Raw genomic sequence first — 19,842 nt, 5'->3', positions numbered from 1 at the left:
TATGCTCATAATCATGGGGATATGTGCATTAGTCTTACAGCACATCATTAGAGCTAGACATTCTTGATACACACATTTTCTTCTTTCATACTTAATTATGAAATCCCGAGGAAAAAAATACATAAATATACAGCATTCAGTTTGCTGTTGGTTTAAGAGTCCAACAGAGGTGCATTGCAGCACTACCACCCATCAGGAAAGAACTAGCAGTTAACAAAGTGTTTTATATGTTGGCCTAACATATGTTACTTTTCTAAAGACACTTTTGCTTTATTATAAGGCATTCAGGATGTTCTTTTGTGTAGAAGAAAATAAAAAAAAAAAAAAAAAAGAAGTCAAATAAAAGCAAATAATACAAATCACTGCTAAAAGCAAACTGCTCAGAGTTTGGTATCTTTGTAAACATAATTAAGGAATTGTTTTCTCAGTAGTCATCTGTGGAAGGCCCCCACTGAAGCAGACAGAAGGGCAGCCTTCACCCCACAAAAATGCAGTCCCGCCTGTTCTTAATTTCAGGACTTTTTTTTAGTTCTGTATGAAAAATGCAGTTATGATGGTGACCACAGGAAAAAATAGTATTATTAAATGCAAATAAAACTATGCTTATTATAGTGAGAAGCATAGAGACGGGCTGTCTCATTGAATTACGTGCCTGGACTTCCTTATCAATTGCTCATTTACTGTTCTCATAAGTGGTCTTTGCTGAGGTCATGTTCAACCACAGATTGTGTACCACCAAGACTAGTGGAGTTACTCTGCACAGAACCACAGGCAGACTACTAACCCTTCTGTTACCAAACGGATGATGGCTCTGAATTGAAGTTTAGATGTCTGAAGTGTTTTCATTCTTTGATACCTTCTGTACTGGTGTTGTACACTATCTAATTTTGTTTCTTTCAACTAAAGCTCAATTTTGTTTCTTTTGTAAATCCTCTCTGGATACATTCTTCTAGCAAAGATCTGCACACAGCTCAGGGACTTGGAGTGAGTTGATTACGTGGCGAGGTCTGAATTTAGCTGAACATGCACAGCGCATCTTTTGGTATTGCTTCTGTGACAGAACAGATCATGCTTTAGATTTGAACTGTGATGTTCCTTGGAGTATCTTTCATGCTCCTGATAAAAAGAAGAGGCCTGTTGATAAGAGAAGGAACAGGTACTTGGAGCTTCTTCTTTGAAGTCCAGTGGCAAACCAACCAAGCTGATAGTCTTTCATGAGCTCCTGTGGGATTTAGGTTCACTTTTTAATTGCTCATTTGCTGGGTGATATGTAACATGCTAGGTGGTGTTAAGTGCTGTTCTCTTTTTTTGAGTCTTGATCCAGCAAACTCCTTAAGTATGAGCTTAACTGTAAGTTTGTTGTGTCCTTGAAATAAATGGGGTTATTGAAGTTATATAAAGCTGAAAGCAACTTGAAGTGATGTTTTGGATGGATCCACTGCTTTAATATACTCCTACATATACATCCTTATACCAGATTGGCTGTTTCTCAGTTTAGCGCCGCTATAAGAGACAATTTTGGATCTTTTAGCCTGGCTGGGAGTGTGCTATACCTGTTTTATCAATGACCATCCAATCCTTTCCCTTCTTTGGTTTGCCTTCTTGGGAGAACTACTGGTGAATAGTGATGGGAGCTGACCTCTGAGTGAGTTGGACCTCTGTCATTAAAAGGACAGAGATGTCTAGGACTGGTACTACCATATAGGATTATATTCTGCATTAGAGAGCAGAAGTGGGATGTTGTGTTCACTGTCCAGGATTCATTTTATTGTTTATATCCATTTAAACAAACAAACCCACAAAAAATAAAAAAGCAAATCCAAAAAAACCCTCTATTTTTAATAAGGAAAATCATCTTACAGTCTTACATCTTCCCAATAAGCTGTGACCAGCTATGGCATACACTATTTTTACAATTAACTCTGTCATCTTTTCATCTGATTTACACAGAACCTTATGGATAACAAAGTTTCTGCTTATTGCAGGAGGGTGGGGAGTGAAAAAAAGCCAGTGACTGCCTGAACAGGCTACCATAAATACAACTCACTTGGCATGCCTGTCCCTGAGATGTACTGATTTGTGGTCTGGATTCAAAAGTGTTTTACTGTTCTTTGCTTCTCTGTGGATTCAGCTATTTAGATCAGGCTAATTTTCAACTGGAGGAGCTGAAGAGCTATTATTCTCCCTGAAGGTTATCTCATTTGTTTAAAAACTGGTGGCAAACCACTGACTGCTGTATTTTTTTTTTTTTTTAAGACAACAGCAGTGGGGGAGGAGAGTTATATCTGGAAAACTCCCACATGCAAAATCCCAAGGTCCTTTCCTGAAATAACAAATACTTTCATAAGTAAAATGAACTTCACCATGTTTCTCAGAAACTCTCTCCTCAGCTGTACCAGAGGATGAGCTCATGAGGTTACGCTCCATGGCATTTTGGAGGGTGTATTTCTTGTCATAATACATTCAGAGTGTGGTATTTTTTCAGCCTTTACTGCTGTATCAAACTTGATTGGCCAACTTTCCCAAGGGGAGGAAAGACAGAAGCAAACCTACACACAAGACAACATCTTAGGAAGTGTTAGAAGTGTTGGAACCTTGGAAGGGTGGAGCTAAGTATTCCATATTGTTGGCTAGGTCCTTAGACAAAGTCATTTTCTTAATTCTTGTTTCTAAAGGACTTGACACTTACAGACTCTCCTTGCTGGATATATTACAGAACAGATGTCAGATTAGCTTTTATCAGTTAGAAAATCCCTTTTAGGTTGGTTGGGATTTTTTAAATTATTATTACTGTTGTTTTAGTGAAGGAATTCATTGTCTGTTGAATGATAATGATAGAAGCAGACTTCTGTCCGTAGTAAATAGGCATGTCATGACGAGGAGGAGTAGCTTTAAGAGGAAAGTGTTGATATGTTGCTAAAGCTCACAAGGAAGCACAGGCATCCAGAGAAAACACAGGATGAAATTTGTCTTTCTGATTCTTGCTGCTCCTGCAGCATAACCTCACTGGGAAAGGGAAAAATATTGGATGCACTGGGCACCTATGTTGGGGACTGTCTTGAGACAAACACCTTTTCCTGAATCTTGAACTGTACATCCCAGTTCCCACTCTGACACCCAGCTGCACTCCTTGCAGGGGGAGTGAGGCAAGCACTTTGGAAAAATGCAGTTGTCTTGAGCATTTACATAGGAGCTCCTCTAATTTGGACAGTTGGACTATCATGTATGCCATTATGTTTAAAATTAGTGGTTGTGAAAGAATGAAGAGGGGGAAAAAAAGGGAGAGATTAGTTCAGATAAATAAAATATAGAGCAAGCTGCTTTACAATCAGCTCAGACTCTCTCAGGAAATTGCCTCACCAAAAAGGATGTCTTCCAGATTCCTTCCCACTCATCTTCCTTATGAGATAGTTTTTCTCTCCCAGTGCAAGGATATGTTTGTGGCTTCTGCCATCTAGAATATCCTCCTTCTGTTTATGGCGTAAATGGCCTTTTTGCCTTATGACTTAGCACCTGCTTTTATTCATTGTGAAATGATTTTATATGCTTTTTAGTAAATGTGACAGGCAGTGCATTATGCACTGTCGTGTTTTATTTACTCCCATAAAGCATTATGGAATACAGTTAGAATGTGACATCCAGGACACTGTGTAGTGCTGCTTTGTGTTATGTTGCAACATGGGACAGTTCAGTGCCTTGAAAGACACACTGTCTTTTCCTTTGCCTGTATCTTTTATTAAGTGTTTTTATTCTGACTTTCCCCTTGGTGAATGTGTGTTCCACGAGTTCCCCCAATGTATCTGATGAGGACAATGCTCGTCTCCTTGGAAAGGTCTTACTTTAGTCTCATAGCTTTGTTGATACAAAAGGTGCAAGAGTTGCTTACATCTCTTCAAGCTGTTTCCCAGATGCTTGATTCATGAGGAGCCAACCTCCTGGGAGCAACTCTGTGTTGACTGTGTTCTATCTGTGAAATCCCAGTGAAAATCACCTTAGAACATTCTGATGTGTTTGATTACAGTGCTGGCTACACCACTTCAGGTTGTAATTTAGTGCATGGTGAGGAGGGTGAGAGGGAATCAGGCTGTTTCAGAGCTCCTGAAGAGTCTGCTCCAGCATCAGGTGAAGGCTCTGAATAGCTTTAGATTTCATCTCATGTGGGCTATAGAAACAGTATTTATGGCCATTCTCATCAAACACACTTTATTCCTTTGTGGAAAGGACTTTTCCTCAGAGTGGAATATTTGAATATCCCTTGTTTTACCATAGTGAGAATTTTATCCCCGTGCTTCTCTCCAGCCTTTCCTCTACAATGACTTTATAATTGCCATGTTTACCATGATGGAAATAACAAGTCACTGTGCTTTGATTTTTAAGCTTCATAACACGTGCAGCTTTATTGCTTCATGTACCTGTGCAGCTTGGATACTGTAGAGCTGTGCCAGCCATGACATTTCAGCACTAGTCTTGGTCAGGTGTGACTGCCTTGCAGGCAGAGTGCTGTAGTCCATGTGATTCAGAGTTTAACTTAAATGAAAAGCTGTGACAGACCCTCTTCTTGATGTACAAGAGAGCATGTAGTGTTCATTCTCAGCTGGTGTGCTGTGTGCACAGATGTTTTCTTTGGAGGTATATGTATGAGCACATTCAGAGATACTGTCCCCAGAACTCTAATTTCAGCAGCTGATGACGTGAGGATAAAGCTTGTGCTAGGACTGCCTGGGAAAATGGAACCTTTCCCTCAGAATCATGAACCAGATTGAACCACATAGTGAAATGCAGTGACAAAGGGAAAATGGCAATAGTTTGCTGTTCAAGAAAGAAGAGTAATGGACTCTCAGGCACAGGATGAGTTTTGCCATGTTTTACACAGTAACTTTTGTTCTGACTTAGGGAATGATTGTTTTTTACTAGAATTTGTTATCATCAAATCTCTTCTATTTTTATCTCTTTTCTTGGACGTTTTGGATACAGTCATGTGAAATAGTGTCCTCTTAGTGTACTGGGTGTTTTCAGAGTTCAAAGGTCCTCAGGATTTCAGTAAGAACTCAGTAGTGTTGGCTGGACATTTTGTTTCATTCCAGATCAGGAAAAAAAAAATGCACAGATGTCTTTTTTCCCTCCTTTTTTTGAATAAAAGCAAATAAAAAACCAGACTTCAACATAGATGTCCTTGATGAAAATTGCAACAAAACTAATAGGTGGGTGGTCTTTATTTTCACCAAATTGGCACTTTTCCAATGCAAATTGTTTGGTTAAAACAGAACAAAACAAAACTGGCTAGTTCTGCACTTTGTGAGCTAGGACTGTGTTTGCTTAGAAAGGGTGGCTCAGAGTGTGAAAGCATCTTAGAAAGATGTCACAATTAGGTCTATAGAGATAGTTTTATAAGAAACACAGACTTTTTTCTTCCAAGTTTCAGAGTGTTTGGAAGCTAGAATTACTGTGCTGTCAGAAGAGTACAATGAATGGTTAGACAACCATGTTTTGCTTATAGCTGCATGCAGGGTGGTGTTTACAGCCAGGAACCAGTGAAAAGCAACCTGAAAAATAGATGTACTAATCAAGAAGTTTGTACCATTTGTCTGGATTCCTGGTTTCAGTGAGCATTTATAAAACAAGTATATTTATTTCATATAAAGAACTTAGAAAAATTCAGTCACACGTTAGATTTTATTTTAAAAGTAAAGACTTAGTGTGTGTGGCAGATGGCTGCGGCTGGTTGCTTTGGTTTTGTATTTCCAGCATTCACAGAATGGCCTGGTGGAGATATTTTATTCCCATTTGTTCTTCGTCAGTAGCCAGATTCAGGAGAAGGCACCAGTTTGCTATTTCTATTGCTTGCAGTGGAACTGGAGGTTGAGGTGGCATTCAGCAGAGTGATGTTCAGTTTAAGATAAAGACACCAGAGTTTGGGTGTTTACGTGAAAACAAGTGTCCAAATTCATGTAGATCCCCACACATGTGGGGAAGGAACACAGGTAGCTGTCCCACAGGTGGAGGTTCAGAGGTGCATGTCTTGACTGGGAACTGAAACCTGCTGTGATCTGAATGTTGCCTTGGGGCCTTCTCATCCTCAAAATTTCCCCATACTTAAGTTGTCAATTCACGGAAGAATGGTTGTTTGCAGTTCTTTGATGCAAACTGACCCAAATTCTAGTATCAGAAACAGCTGGGCAGTGCAAGTGCATGGTGCAACTGAGAAGACATTTTGACTTTTAGAGATATGAGTCTTGACACAGTTCCTGTAATCCTTGGAGCCATGGATTTACAGCAGCAGAGGTTTTACGTCGGTATAAGTAAACTTTAGGAACAACTGAATACTTGCTCAGGCAAAAGCTGTGGAATTTTAATTAAGTAAAGTTACAGTTAAAGTAAAAGTAAAAGTTAAAGTAAAGACAAAGGCTCTTTGTCTTTAAGTTACTGAGTAAGATGGTTGATGGGATAGGTTTTAGCCTCAGTTGCATCAGTATAAGCATGGAGTAGCTGTTTGAGTAAATGGACCATAGGCAGAAAATGGTTCAAACCATACAAATAAAATCAAAACATGACCTTACACATGTTTCTGGGAAGAAATGCTTAAGCACAGTAAAGAAATTTAAATTCACCCATACTCACTTTCCTGCAGCCCTTCATTGCTGCTTTTGTTTAGAGGTCATTGCTCCCCACTGCGCAAAATTTGGGAAGCAGGACTATTTACATTTTTTATTCCAGTCTGTCTTACTTCATTGTTCTCAAGCTTTTATTAAAGTTTAATTCTGTTTTAAAACCAAAGTGGTGAAAATGAATTTATATAATCAATATAAATGTAAAAATAATTTACATTTCTTGTAAAATAAAGAGTCTATATACTTGAGCTCTGTTGTTTTTACTGTTTAATATAGGGGATTGGATTAAGAGAAAATACATTGTACTTGCTATTGAATAATAACTGCTCCTAGACCCAAGTTTTTATAGACTTGAAATGCAAATAATTGTGCTGTGTTATAAACTGTTGTGTTTTTTGCCTTCCTGTAACTGGAACAACATACTAATTTCTACAAGTTGTGACTACTAACAGAGAGCAATCACCTCACAGACTTGTACCGAAAAGAAGAGACCATCAGCGTGGCAGGGAACGACTGCATCCACAGTCCTCGCTTCCCCAGCAGCTACCCCAGGAACCTCCTGCTGACGTGGCGGCTCCACTCCCCAGAGAGCACCAGGATCCAACTGGCTTTTGATAATCAGTTTGGGCTGGAGGAACCCGAAAATGAGATCTGCAGGTGAGTGCCAAGTGAAAGTTTGCAAAGGGCTTCTTAAGACCACCTTTGAGTTCACTTGCATGAGACTGCAAAGCGAAATCAGGGCATCTCTGGCCAGGTCTAGGATGTCCTTGCAAGGAGGACAGACCTTTAAGGGGCCCTTCCAGCTGAAATTGGTCTTTGAGTTCATAAATAAACTGAGCTGTCCTGGACCTGAAGCAGTTTTGTCAGGTTTTAGTCCTTCTATAATGTTTTAAGCACAAGGTACCTGTATGCTCAAATCCAGCTGTCTAACAACATAGGTGCTACTTTAATAGGATTTTGTCCTCTATCACCTCTGTTGCATTTCAGCCAGGCAAGAAATACATTTTTCAGTAAGTGGAGGGCTCTAGGAGGTTTGAGTGATAGGTAAGCGTTTATACTGGGGTGTGAGGGACAGATAAAAATGCACTGAAAAATATAATTATCTCCAAATTACTTGCTTATCTTTATTTTTACTCTTCACCGGTACAATTCCTTCTAAAACTTTTAAATATAGGTCCACAAACATCAGTGTACTGATGCATGCTGATGTATCTATAAATCTATTAAAGCCTATATCTACTATATCCCAGTTGCTTTGGTTCCCCTTTTAAGCAAAAGTGACCTTAAGCTCAGCTGATCTGGCTGATTAACCTAGGTGGATAAACTGTTTTACATTAGTAGAGTACAGAGGTGAATCTTGCCAGCATTCACTAAAACAGCATAAATCCATGTGTTTATATTTCTTTTATATTATTTCTTTTATTCTCAGGATTCCCATGCCCTCCAAAAGGCAGATTACTATGATGCTACTTACTTGAAATGCTCAAATCTCAGCCTCCAACACTGCCTGATCATGTTGTTGCTTATACCTTATCTATGCACAGAACTTGGTTGTTAGTGTTTCCACACACCCAGCCCATTCTTATCTTATCTTTGTCAATTAATTTGTGTTTGTAGGGTTTGGCATCTCCGCAGGCATTTTACAGGACGGATTTTTTTCCCTTATTTTTCTTTGTTACATTTTCTGCATTACTGATAGAGGGAACCATTCCTGCAGGTTTGTTTTCCATGTCGCAATAAAAGAATGCAGCCTAAAATTGGCTCTCCTTTCCTGCTTCTTGGCAGGTCTGCTCTGGTGATGTTGGTCCAAGATCAGCAGCAGAGTCAGGAACAACAGTAACCTCCCAGTACCCCAAATGCTTTCCCAGATTCAGAGCCTAATGCACACAGAAGCAGCCTGTTAATATTTACATAGTGGATAAACTGTGGCTGACCTTAAGCATTGCAACTTTGAAACAGAGGGGTAATTTACTTTGGAAAAAAAGATGAAGTATTCTCTGTCAAAAGCCATTAAAGGTGGTGGCACAGTGAGGGAAAGTCAAGCTGTTAACTGGCATTATGTGCTTGGAGTGCATCTTGGAAGACAGTCTGCTTGATTTTTCCAGAGCAGCTAATTTAGAATGCAGAGAAAAGCAAAGACTTTCCATCATCCATAGTGTCTATAGAAGCTGGAGAAATATCACATCCTTTTCTGCAGTAAAACTTCCCCTAGAGTTTCTGGAAGACCTTTATTTGGGTAGTATTACTTCCAGAGTGAGGAATTTTTTGGTCAGACAGATTGTGATGGCTTTAAGTCTGTTAAATACTGTGTGCAGTTGGATGTTTTGCTAATGCTCAATATATTTTTCAAAACTAGATCCTTTCTGCAGCTTCAGTCCCTGACAATCCCTGCAGTGCTGCTTTAGAGAGACAGCCAGGACTGTTTAATTGAAATGAATGTCTAGAGCTAAGCACATGCTGGAAGGCTGGGCATACTGGACAAGTAATTCAGGACCTCTGCACCTTACCTTGCTTTTGTATTTGCTTTTGACCTTAAGCTTTTTTCTTCAGAAACTTCCTAGTGTTTTCTTTTCATTTTTCATTAATGCTAATTATTGTAATTTGCATACTGTTAAGACTGAACTGATTGAAATTCATTCAGGCTGAGGAATTAAGAGGTATATTTTAGCAGAGCTATATTTCTTCAGAGCTTCTGAAGAAGGAGAGGAAATATTCAAGGTCTTACAGAATGTTCGAGAAGTGCTGTTAGCATTTCCACAGGCACTTGATAAGAGATGATTCTGAAAAGCAATTAAATTACCCAGCCTCTGAGGCTCCTTGGATGCACAGAAGCAACTGAAAATACACCTACTTCCATGATCGTTGCAGCAAAGCCTTTTCTGTTGAAAGCAGATATAATCCTTGAAAGTCCATGGATTTTCCCTGGTTTTGCTGCTTAGTCTGGCTTTTAAAAGTGAGGAGGCCAGTCGGGACAGCTTTCACCAAAGCTTACAACGTTATCTCCTGCTGAGCACCACAACCCCTTGTGTTGCAATAGGCGTTCAGTTACGCGCTTCCCAGGGGGCCAGGGTGGATCCTTGGGAGCTCTGCTGGGTACCACATCCATCACCACCAGGGAGTGGGAGCTTGAGATGGTGGAGAGAGATTGAGACAAGTTTACCTCTGCCTGGAACTAAATTTTGGTGTACTTCAAAAAAGAATATTTCAGCAGAGTTTGGGCAGATTTAAGTGGTCATGGTGGATCTGTTATTTTCTGTTCTGTGCAATTTGGCGTTGGTGAATATAAAAGCAGCAGAGCTGATATTCTCAAACCACATAGTGCTTGTGGTTTTTTTCTCATGGGCTCTCAGCAGAAAAAGAAAAGCAGGTCTGTTATTTACAGAGCTATTCAGCTCCCACAACTGGGCAAGGAGGAGGGTGCTTGGCTCTCCTCCTTGGGGGTGGGAAGAAGTGCATTGCTAGCAAGAAATCACTTAACAGTCCCGAACTCCTTCTTTGGAGGGAGCAGATGCTTTGATAATACAAAACATTGCTGGTAAAGACTTCCAGAGTTTTAAGGCTTAACTGTACTGTGAGGATGGCACTCAAGCTGTCCCTCTTGTCATCACCTCTGCCTCACTGGCAGCAATGTGTGGGGCCTAATTCTGGCTCCAAAGATACTGAGAGACATTTTGTCACAGATTCAGTAAAAGCAGAACTTTATTCTCTGCCCCCTTTATTCTCCAGCTCAATAACTGTACTCATTTATTTACCTATTTATATGGTCATTTATATCCAAGCAGGCGAATGCGCAGACTGGAGCAGTGAGTGCTGCCACTGTGTTCCTTCATCCCTGGGGTTTAGTGCCTTCTGCTCCTGGCAGAGCCCTCTTTGGGCTCAGGGACCACTGCTGTGGTATGGGTGCCTGGCCAAGATATGACTTCTCACAGAAAAAGATGTGCTGTTGCATTTTCCCTGGTGACAGCATACACATGAACTTCCCGATGGGCAGCATGCTTTCCTGCTTGAAAGCTAGACATAAATCTTTCCAAACCAATTCCATGAGCAATGTGCCACCTACAAGGAGGGTCCTAAAAAGCACCTTTCAGTAGAATGCACTGCCCTGTGTCCCTCCAGCATCTCCCTTTGCTCCTGGCACAGTGGCTGCCCCTCTCTAGCCCTCTGACTGACAGAGCAGGCGGGCGCCTGTGGCTGCTGCTGCTGCAGGAACTTGGGTGGCCACCAGAAAGTGCACAAGTGCTTGCAGCTGCTCAGGTTGGGCAGCTTGCCTTAAATAATATTTTATCAGGTCTCTAAATTATTTACCCACCACATAAAATGCAATGCGTATGCTTACTGTATACTAAGCACATGCAAGTGCCTCTTATTGCTATTTTAACATGGTAGCAAATACTGTCATGTTCCAGGAGCACAGAAATCAGTCATTTGAGCACTCAGGCAGTTGCTTGCAGCTCAGTATATTTAGTGGCCCACGAACTTGTCCACCATTTGTAATATTTAGTCTGATGTTTTGGAGTGGAGAACAGGGGACAGTTGTCTTTGTGTTGCCAGCTGTGCTCCTGTCAATTTGCAAGCACCCTCTGTAACCAGAATCAGCAGAAACTGATTCTTCATACTCTTTTTCAGGTATGACTTTGTGGAAGTGGAAGATGTGTCAGAGACCAGCACAGTTATTCGAGGACGGTGGTGTGGACACAAGGAAGTACCTCCAAGAATAACATCAAGGACAAATCACATTAAGATAACCTTCAAATCCGATGACTACTTTGTAGCAAAACCTGGATTCAAGATATGTTACTCTCTTGTGGTAAGTCTCCTAGGGCTAACAGGAGTAAGAGACAGCTTGCAGTGTAAAAGAGCATCAGTTCTTAAAGACTGAATGATGTAGCTAAACGTGGGATCAAAACACTAAATGACTGAAAGTAATTTTATTCCAGCAACTGCATTAATGCAGATCAAAGTATTTTTGACATGGTGTCATTAAATATAAAATAAAGTCAAGTTCAGTTCAAGATTTACTCTAATAACGTGTTTCAGAAGCACTAACACTTTCCACACTAAAGCTGCACTGCCACTGCCTTGAGAGATGCTGCAGAAATAGCAAAGAAATGGCTGCTCTGTGAACCCCTTTTTCATATTCATTTGAGGTCAAATAAAAATACCTTGAGGGGTTATGGCTGTGATTCTGAGATAAAGAGTAGTTTATCATGTATTCAGTAGAAGTCTGCATGCAAGACAGCGTGCTAAGGCTCAGACTATATTTTTAATCAGATATCAACATACCTCTCTATATGCAGAAGCATTAGTAGTGTATCATGTACTGTTTCAGTGAGATGAAAATCTCATCTTTTTTTTTTTGTTCTAATTTTGGTTTTGCTTTTAGGGAGCAGGAATGCTGAGTACACTCAAGTAGATTTTGATACGAATATGTATTCCTTTGTATTGCCCTGTTTAATATTATAATGCTTTTGGTGCAGTGTAGCTCGAAAGAGGCAGATTTTGCAAACACTCAGGAAATGGTAAGCAATAATTTATTATACTGTCATCATTATATTTTCCTATCCATCACACTTCTTGTTCCCTTTTTATTTAATCCACTGTCCTTTAACAAGAATAAGAAAGTCTGGGATAGCAATAATGTTGTAACAGGAAAGATTCATTGTTTGAGTCATTTCACTTCCACCTCTTTGCATGCATGTATGCCTGTATGTGTTAAAAAGAGTCCATAAACAGCACATTGTCAAGACAGAGCAAAGCTATAAAGATTTTGCTTCCTTGCATTTAAATTGTTAGGCTTCTAGTGGAGTAAGACATTAAATTGTAAGTACATCCTGAGCTCTAATTTGAAGATAATCTACTAAAACTCAAATTCAGGCAGAACAGTCTGTGAAAGACCACTGGGCATAAAAATGAGAGTGAAGAAGCAGCCTTTCTTTATACTGTTTTCAGCACAGCCACAGAAACTCTGCTGCATTTAGCAAGTTTTATTCCAGAGAATATACAGATAGTCTGATAGTATTAGGCTTTCCAAAAATTAATGTTATCACTCTTAAGACACAGGACTCTCTGCACTAGAAAGCTCAGAAAAGGCTCCTGTATTTATCTCATTTCAAAACTATGACTAAACAGAGAATTTGCAATCTAGCATATCTATTTACAAGAATAATCTCTAAGTACACCCTCTGAATGAAATACTACTTTATTTCAGAGAAGAGCCCTGTACAGGTGATTGGTGGTATTAGTGAGATGGGGGGTGATTTGTATTTAGCTGGTCTTCAGATTCCGAACCATCCCACCTAAAAGTGCAGGATTAATTCTGAGCATAGTCAGCCCTTATTCCATAGCCCCCACAGTCACCTAGAGTGCAGTTCATAGATATCCTGAGCACTGCTGACCCCTGAAGGTTGGACTTTCTGTGTGTTTCTAGTCAGTAAACCAGGGAGCATTAATGAAGCATGCAAAAACATATGGTATTTTCTATGAGATTAAATTAAGGACCTTTACATTGCCTTTTTTGCTTCCCTTTGTAACCTTCTCCAACAAAGGGCTACTTCTGGGGCATTTCTTGAAACATGGTGCAAATTTCATATGTGCAAATTTCTTAATTCCCTTGCTTTTTCTAATATTTGGAGTTTGGATCTGCATGGTAGTTGTTTATTTGTATACCAGACTCTGATAATTTCCCAGAGAAAATAAAGCAAGTGATTTGGAATTTATTGATCAGTTCCATCTTCTGTGCATCATGCCAGAATGACTGGGTGAATTTCTCAGTTACTCATGCAGCCAAGCAGCCTTGCAGCCTGACTCTTTGGCCTCTCATTAATAAATCTTCAAGGAAGTCAGTGAAGTTCACTATATTTGATGCAGATCAAGCTTTTACTTAGGTCAGCATTCTACATGAGGCACAAATAAGGCACCAGAGATTTTTCTTAGCAGAAAAATCCTTCACTATCTTTGTATATTTGTGTTTTTCTATTAACTGCACATTTCAGTACCATTTAGAGAAACAAAAGGGGATTATTTTTCTAGAGAAGACATAAATTAGACTTGTATCACTTGTATCACATTTGCCTTTGTGAAACAAGGTATAGAAAGTAAACACCCCATGTAGGATGAAAGGGCTCGATGGGATCAGAACTCAGACTGATTCTGGAAAATTAGACCAAAAAGATACAAGAATGGTATTTAACAGTATAAGGTTGAAAACTATAAGGATATGTGGGAATATTTAACTGTCCCAATATAAGATAAGGGACAAGGGACAGGGGAGAAAAATCTGTGCAATAAAGTCTGACCATCTAATTAACAGCATTTAGCAACTTTTGCTTGCCAAGGCTGTCTCCCACCTCCTTCTTCCTCCTCTTTCCTCATCTTCTGTGTTTTGGCACCTCTGCCTCTGCTCTCCCCTCTGTGGGTCTGAGGGACTCAGAAGACTGGAAGGGAAGTGGTGATGGTGGTCTTGAAGGCACGGGACAGGTCCAGCATGCTGCTGCCTGCTGCCTGTCCCAGATCTGCTCTTCCCTCACAAAGCAGTAGCACTTCCTGGAGTGGGAGCTCCAGGGTGGACCTGACTCCAGGAGTTTGTTAGTGAATTGAGTGTGTCCCACTTCCCATGGCTGACCTCAAGTTGCCTAAGAGTCAAAAGTGTCCTAACCTGTGGAAAAAGTCCCTCCTCCTGTGTGCTGGTTGCCGGAGGAGGTAGGTGTGCACAGCTGGAGGCCGGTCTCTACACTTGACGCTTCGTGTTCAAAGTCCCCAGCTGTAGCTGTGCAGTTTGTTGGCTTAGACTGGGTATCCACATAGAGAATTATTTCCCTTGAAGATCTTTAAAAATTGCCTTTTTCTTTAAAATTCACAGATCTAGAGCAAAAATGGTCTGGAGCAACACCTAGATAGTGATTACGCATGAGCCTCGTGTGATTGCAAATTTGTTTGAAACTCGTCCCTACCATTATCACTTAAAACCATTATTTCTTAATATTTTTTAATCCTTTTCTTGAGTTGCCTTAGAAATATTAAATTGTATTATAGAAGGAACTGAGGTATTCTAGGGTGGTGGTTTTTTGGTTTGTTTTTGTTTGTTTTGGGGGGGGTGGGTTTGGATTTTTTAAGTTTTTTTTGTTACGTTATTTTTACGCTAAGGACATAATCATTCACAATACACAGTGTAGAAATCCATGAAGCAGAGGAGGATAAATTTATATAATCCCCTTTTTCCTTCTGAAGTTCTTTCAGTGTCATAATTCTGGAAAGGGATGTTAACAAGATTCGGTCCCATGTTTTACAACTTCATTTGCATGGACATTTAGTGAAATAGTCTTGGAACTCATTCAGGAACATGTTTCAGCAATAAAGGTGAATGTTTGGAATTAAAATTCCCAACTCTGCATCTAATTTCATTTTAATGAGACAGCTAGAAAATGATGGATTCCATTTGCTAATTACAAACATTATTTTAAGTTTATTGTCAAAGGCACATATTTGTTGTACATTTATAACAATAAATTCCTATTGCTGTACTAATTGTTTGGTTAATCCTAAATTAAATCCGTACTTTGGAATTTTGACTAAAATCATTATTGGAAACAAGGGCTACCAAAAATACCTAGGAATATATGTATATGTACTTTCTATAAACATGCATGTTTATAGAGGTGTAAGGTTACATATACCTCTTTTTTAACACATATACTTGTGGACATGTGGTATTAAACAGGAGTACATAAGAGCATTTGTCCCAAGATAAGCTTATGCATCAAAATATGTATCAGTGTGTTAAATCCTAATTAGTTTTGGCTTGTTTAAAAATGAAGTTTTTTGGATAAGAGAGCCATAAAAATTAATGCAATGGAGGAGGGAGGAACTTTGAGTTTATGTGAAATTTTACAGGGAATAGCTTTCTGCTAAACACCCTGTATATAGGTGAACATACCTATGATCGAAAAGAGAGCATTAGTCACAAACAGGGGTAAGACACCTGTTTCAATCACTTCCATACAAAGAATATTGACCAAAGTTTGCTCAAGCTCTAGGCTTAAACTGTTTAATACTTGCCTATTAAGTTCAGAAGAAAACAAAGAAAATTGGAAGAGCAATCAGAAAATGAAAATGGGAAAAAAAAAAGAAGCTGATCCTGATACTTGTACTCACTACTATCACTCTGAATTAAGCGACGGGTTCCCTGTATTTTACTACACTTGTCTGCACAAGTAGTGCAGCAGCAGGCTTAAGGGTTTTTTTAAATAAGTCAATAAATAAATGCCCTTAAGAGTTAATATGATAATAAAAAGACTCACCAGTGGGAATGCAGATCCATACAGATCATAAGTAATGATTAATTCTAAGCTGAAGCCAGTCTGGGAGGTGCACGAGTCTGCTACTGTACTTCTGGTTCAGCTTGTCACTTCTTTCACAGAATGGACAGATAATTCATTTCTGTATCCAGGACAATTCTGCCTAAAACTCCATGTAATATATCTCATGTGACAACAGGAGTGATACTGGTGCATCTGTACCTTCCCTCCTATTAGATAATCCACAGAAGGAATCCCAGTAAATTGCTGGGCGTACAGAAGAAAGAGAATGGGGTGGAGTGGGATGTCTTGGTTCATAAAGTGGTTGAACATGAAATAGGTTTCACAATGAAGAAAGAAGAACTTAACTGTGACCTTTTATCAATTCTTCTGCTACTTTCTCTGATTTCAGTTTTGGTTGCCTGTCTATGCTAGACAGCAAAGACTTTTTATAAATACAACCCATGTGCAAAACACATAACAATCTATATGATGGAACTTCTATTTTCTTAAGTTTTGACAGAAAACTATTTTCTGTGTTTTGCTCAAGGCATACTATCCTCATAAAATTATCTCCCAGAGGCTCATCTTTCAGGAGAGAAGTAATTAAGTCCTAGGGTCTAATTTAGATAAGGCTTGCTCAAAATCTTTAACATTACTTCTCCAAGTTCACATAAGCAGGGAATTTAAGAGATTATCTATGCACAATTTTTTTTTCTGTTTGTTTGGTTGGGGTTTTTTTTGGTTTTTTTTTGGGTTTTTTTTTTTTAGTTTTTTTGTTGTTGTTGTTGTTTTTGTTTTTGTTGGGTTTTTTTTTGTTTTTGTTTTTGCTTTGGAAGATGCAAAATTTTTTAACACCAACATAAGATGACAGCACATTAAAAAGAGATACTACTTCTTGGTGCATCTTGGGACATGGAATATATCAAAGTAATTTTGTATGGGGGGGAGGAGGAGGAATGCTTTCCATTTAATAAAGGTTTCTGAGACTCCAGCAATCCTCAGGCTGCTGCTTAATTCACAAGACCTAACCTGTCCTTCAGCAAAATTTGATGAAGAAATGAAGGTGACATGGTAGAAAAGCAAAGCAGTGTGCTAGGCAGAAAAATTCTGGTTCTCCCAGCACTCAGAGCAGAACCAAAGATAGTGAAAGATACATAAAAAAGCAAAAGTGGCAGTCACATAGCTTGGTAATAAGGAAAGGGTATTCTTGGATTCAGAAGATATGTCTGGATGGTCAGTTTCATAGGCAGCATTGGCTGCTCCAGGTACAGTCAAAGTTTCTAATTAAAAGATTTGTGCTGACATTTGCATTAAATCAAGAGCTTTTTCTGCCTTCAGCATCCTGTCACACCTTCCAAAACCCTAAACCTTTACTGACTAACTCTGAAGTCTTGTCCACCCAATCTCTTTCTCTCCAGAGTGGAAAAACTTGCAGGTTTTCAAGTCTGAGATGCACCAGCTGAATGCAGCACATGAATCACAGCTCTGCAGCCAGAGCAGCCAAACCTGGCATGACCCAGTGCTTCACAGTCGGTTGTCCCAGACTGCATTGTCCCCCAGTGTTCCCTAGGCTGTGGTTCTAACGTGGTCCTTCTCTTGGCAGGTCTCCTGAAGGTCTGATGCCCCTTCCATGTTTACTTTTGTCTCAGACACTAAAATTGGTCCCAATCCTTCTGCTATGTGACTCTGTAAATTTTAAACTTTGTTAGGAGTCTCTGTTTTGTATCTTAATTTTTAAAGCCATTCAAAATTCAGAGGTTTCGGGGAGAAGAGGAATCACCTACCAGCTTGGCATTAGAGGATGCTACAAGTGCTAGAGGGAAGGACTGATTTAGGATCATCCAGGAATTGCAATGAAACAGTGGCAGCAGCAAAGACAAAGGAGGACAGTAAAATACAGTCCAAGTTTAGAAATAAAGTTTTTGTGGATAAGGCAAACATACATAGTAGAAGAGTCAAGTCCACAGAGAGAGAGAAGGCAGCAGAAACACCAAAATGCTATGGTGGGAAAGGTTGGTGAAGCCCCCGACAAGCAAATATACTTGAAAACTAAAGGAAAAATTACAAAACCGGAGGACAGAGAGGCTGTGACTAACAGTATCAAACTTGGCAAGCACACCATGAAAGAAGGAGCCTTCCCTCTTTACTAGGAAGGTGTCCACATGGTACTTCTTCATTTCAGTCACATGAATGCAGTTTCACTTGAACTCAAAAGGGTGAATGGCAATAAAGGAAACATTTTTAACAAGGCAATGAAGAGAAGGAAGGATTTGCATAACCCAGAAGAGTCATGGTGGCATGGTTCAGAAGGAAAAGAGGAAAATGAATGGGAGATATTAAGGAGGCAGTATACTTGAAGTAAGAAAGACTGTGTCCAGGAAAGGAGGGAGGGCGGGTATGGATCAGGTAGAAAGCAAGACAGAAGTAAGACCATTTCACTAGATCAGCTTCTTTTAGCAAAACTTCTGGCTGTGAGCTTGAGGACTGGGTTTGAATATATATCAAAAGTGAAAAGAGTCAACGGGCAGTATGAATGAGGAATTGAGTTAAGGCCAGGGAAATACAGACCTTCTTGCAAGGAAGATAGCAGAACCAGAAGCAGTGGGACCATATAAACACACAGAAGCTCCTGGAAGCTGTTTTAATCAAAAAGGAAAATAGATCTTAATGCCTGTGTTTTCTCAGCTGCAGGCATGTGTGCCTGGCAGTTTTGTTGTTTGAACAGCATGAGGGAGAACTGGCCATTTGCTCTCCTCTGTCCTTGATTTGTTGACAGCTCAGTTAAAGTGTGGCTTCTTTGCAGGATGTTGTCATTGATCTGTCTTAACATAGCGGTAGTCCTGTTAATAACCAATTCCTGCTGAAAATGCTACATCTTAACCCCAGTCATGTGCTATTCACTGGATGAGAATGCACCAAACTCGTGGTGGTGGCCAAGAACAAGGAAATGCAGCACCTTGCACCTCCAAAGGACTGTACAAACACAAATGTGTTATTTTCAAATCCAGTATCCTGTCTCAAATAATTGATTCTAACAAGACTTAGAGGCATTGCTCATTTAGGACACCTTTAGATTTTGAAAAACTGCATTTCCTGCAGTCAGAACTTACCTGTTTAAGGAATTCCTGACAAAATTAGTGACCCAGTAGAAATTTCCACTTTACCAAGGTAAGTTAAAGGTACAAAACACACCAACAGGAAAAGATCATCATGTGCAGTACAAGGGGGTTACTTACCCGTGTTAGACAAAAATAATCAGAGACTTAAAAGCCTCATTCAGTATGAAGATGATTTCCTGCAAAATACAGCAGAAGCAAATTGGAAAATGCAAATTGCAAGAAGCACACATTCATATTAGCAATGAGATCATAGAATGTAAGAATAGCAGGTAAGAGCCACAGGAATGTTGCAGTTGTTGGGAAGTGTGTAATACTGGCAGAATAGTGACTTCAGTATTTTAATTGAATGAAGGGAGCCATGGTATCATAGCAACTGGCCATGATCTTGCCACTGTATTTGACTAAGTGAGGGCATGTGTGAAGATTCACAGTAAATCGTCTGGCCTGTTAGATTTCATGCTGTTGTGGTTTAAGCCCGGATGGAAATTAAGCACCACACAGCTGCTCACTTACTCCCCTCCTCTCTCCACCCTGCCACCCTGGTGGAATGGGGAGGAGGATTGAAGTAAAACTTGTATGTTGAGATAGGAACAGTTTAATACTTGAAAATAAAGTAAAATACAGTAATAATGATGACAACAAACAGTAAACAAAAAGTGATGTTCTGTGGTGTGAAATATCCCTTTGATCAGTTCAGGTCAGCTGTCCCAGCTCCCTCCTCACTGGCAAAGCATGAGACTAGGAGAGAAAAAAAGGAGTTTTTGACTTAGGATAAACATGACTTAGCAAAATCTAAATCTGTGTGTTTTCAACACCACT

At 39.7% G+C, this 19,842-nt stretch overlaps 1 protein-coding gene across 4 annotated transcripts in view; it reads left to right on the top strand.

Moving 5' to 3' along the window:
- PDGFD (platelet derived growth factor D) overlaps nt 1–19,842 on the top strand; it is a 136,080-nt gene that overhangs the window by 70,629 nt on the left and 45,609 nt on the right. The window contains exons 2-4 of one of the 4 annotated variants that reach the window (XM_053935692.1): nt 7,079–7,265; nt 11,235–11,415; nt 12,086–12,127. In XM_053935692.1, the coding sequence (XP_053791667.1) occupies nt 7,079–7,265; nt 11,235–11,415; nt 12,086–12,127 (410 nt within the window). Of the gene's footprint in view, nt 1–7,060; nt 7,266–11,234; nt 11,416–12,085; nt 12,128–19,842 lie in introns of all 4 variants that reach the window. The other 3 variants (XM_053935691.1, XM_053935694.1, XM_053935693.1) reach the window with 3 other exon arrangements.

This window comes from Vidua chalybeata, chromosome 2 (assembly GCF_026979565.1).
Source record: "Vidua chalybeata isolate OUT-0048 chromosome 2, bVidCha1 merged haplotype, whole genome shotgun sequence".
NCBI classification, from domain to species: domain Eukaryota; kingdom Metazoa; phylum Chordata; class Aves; order Passeriformes; family Viduidae; genus Vidua; species Vidua chalybeata.
Note: the sequence above shows the minus strand (reverse complement) of the source record. Positions and strands in the feature narration are given on the sequence as shown.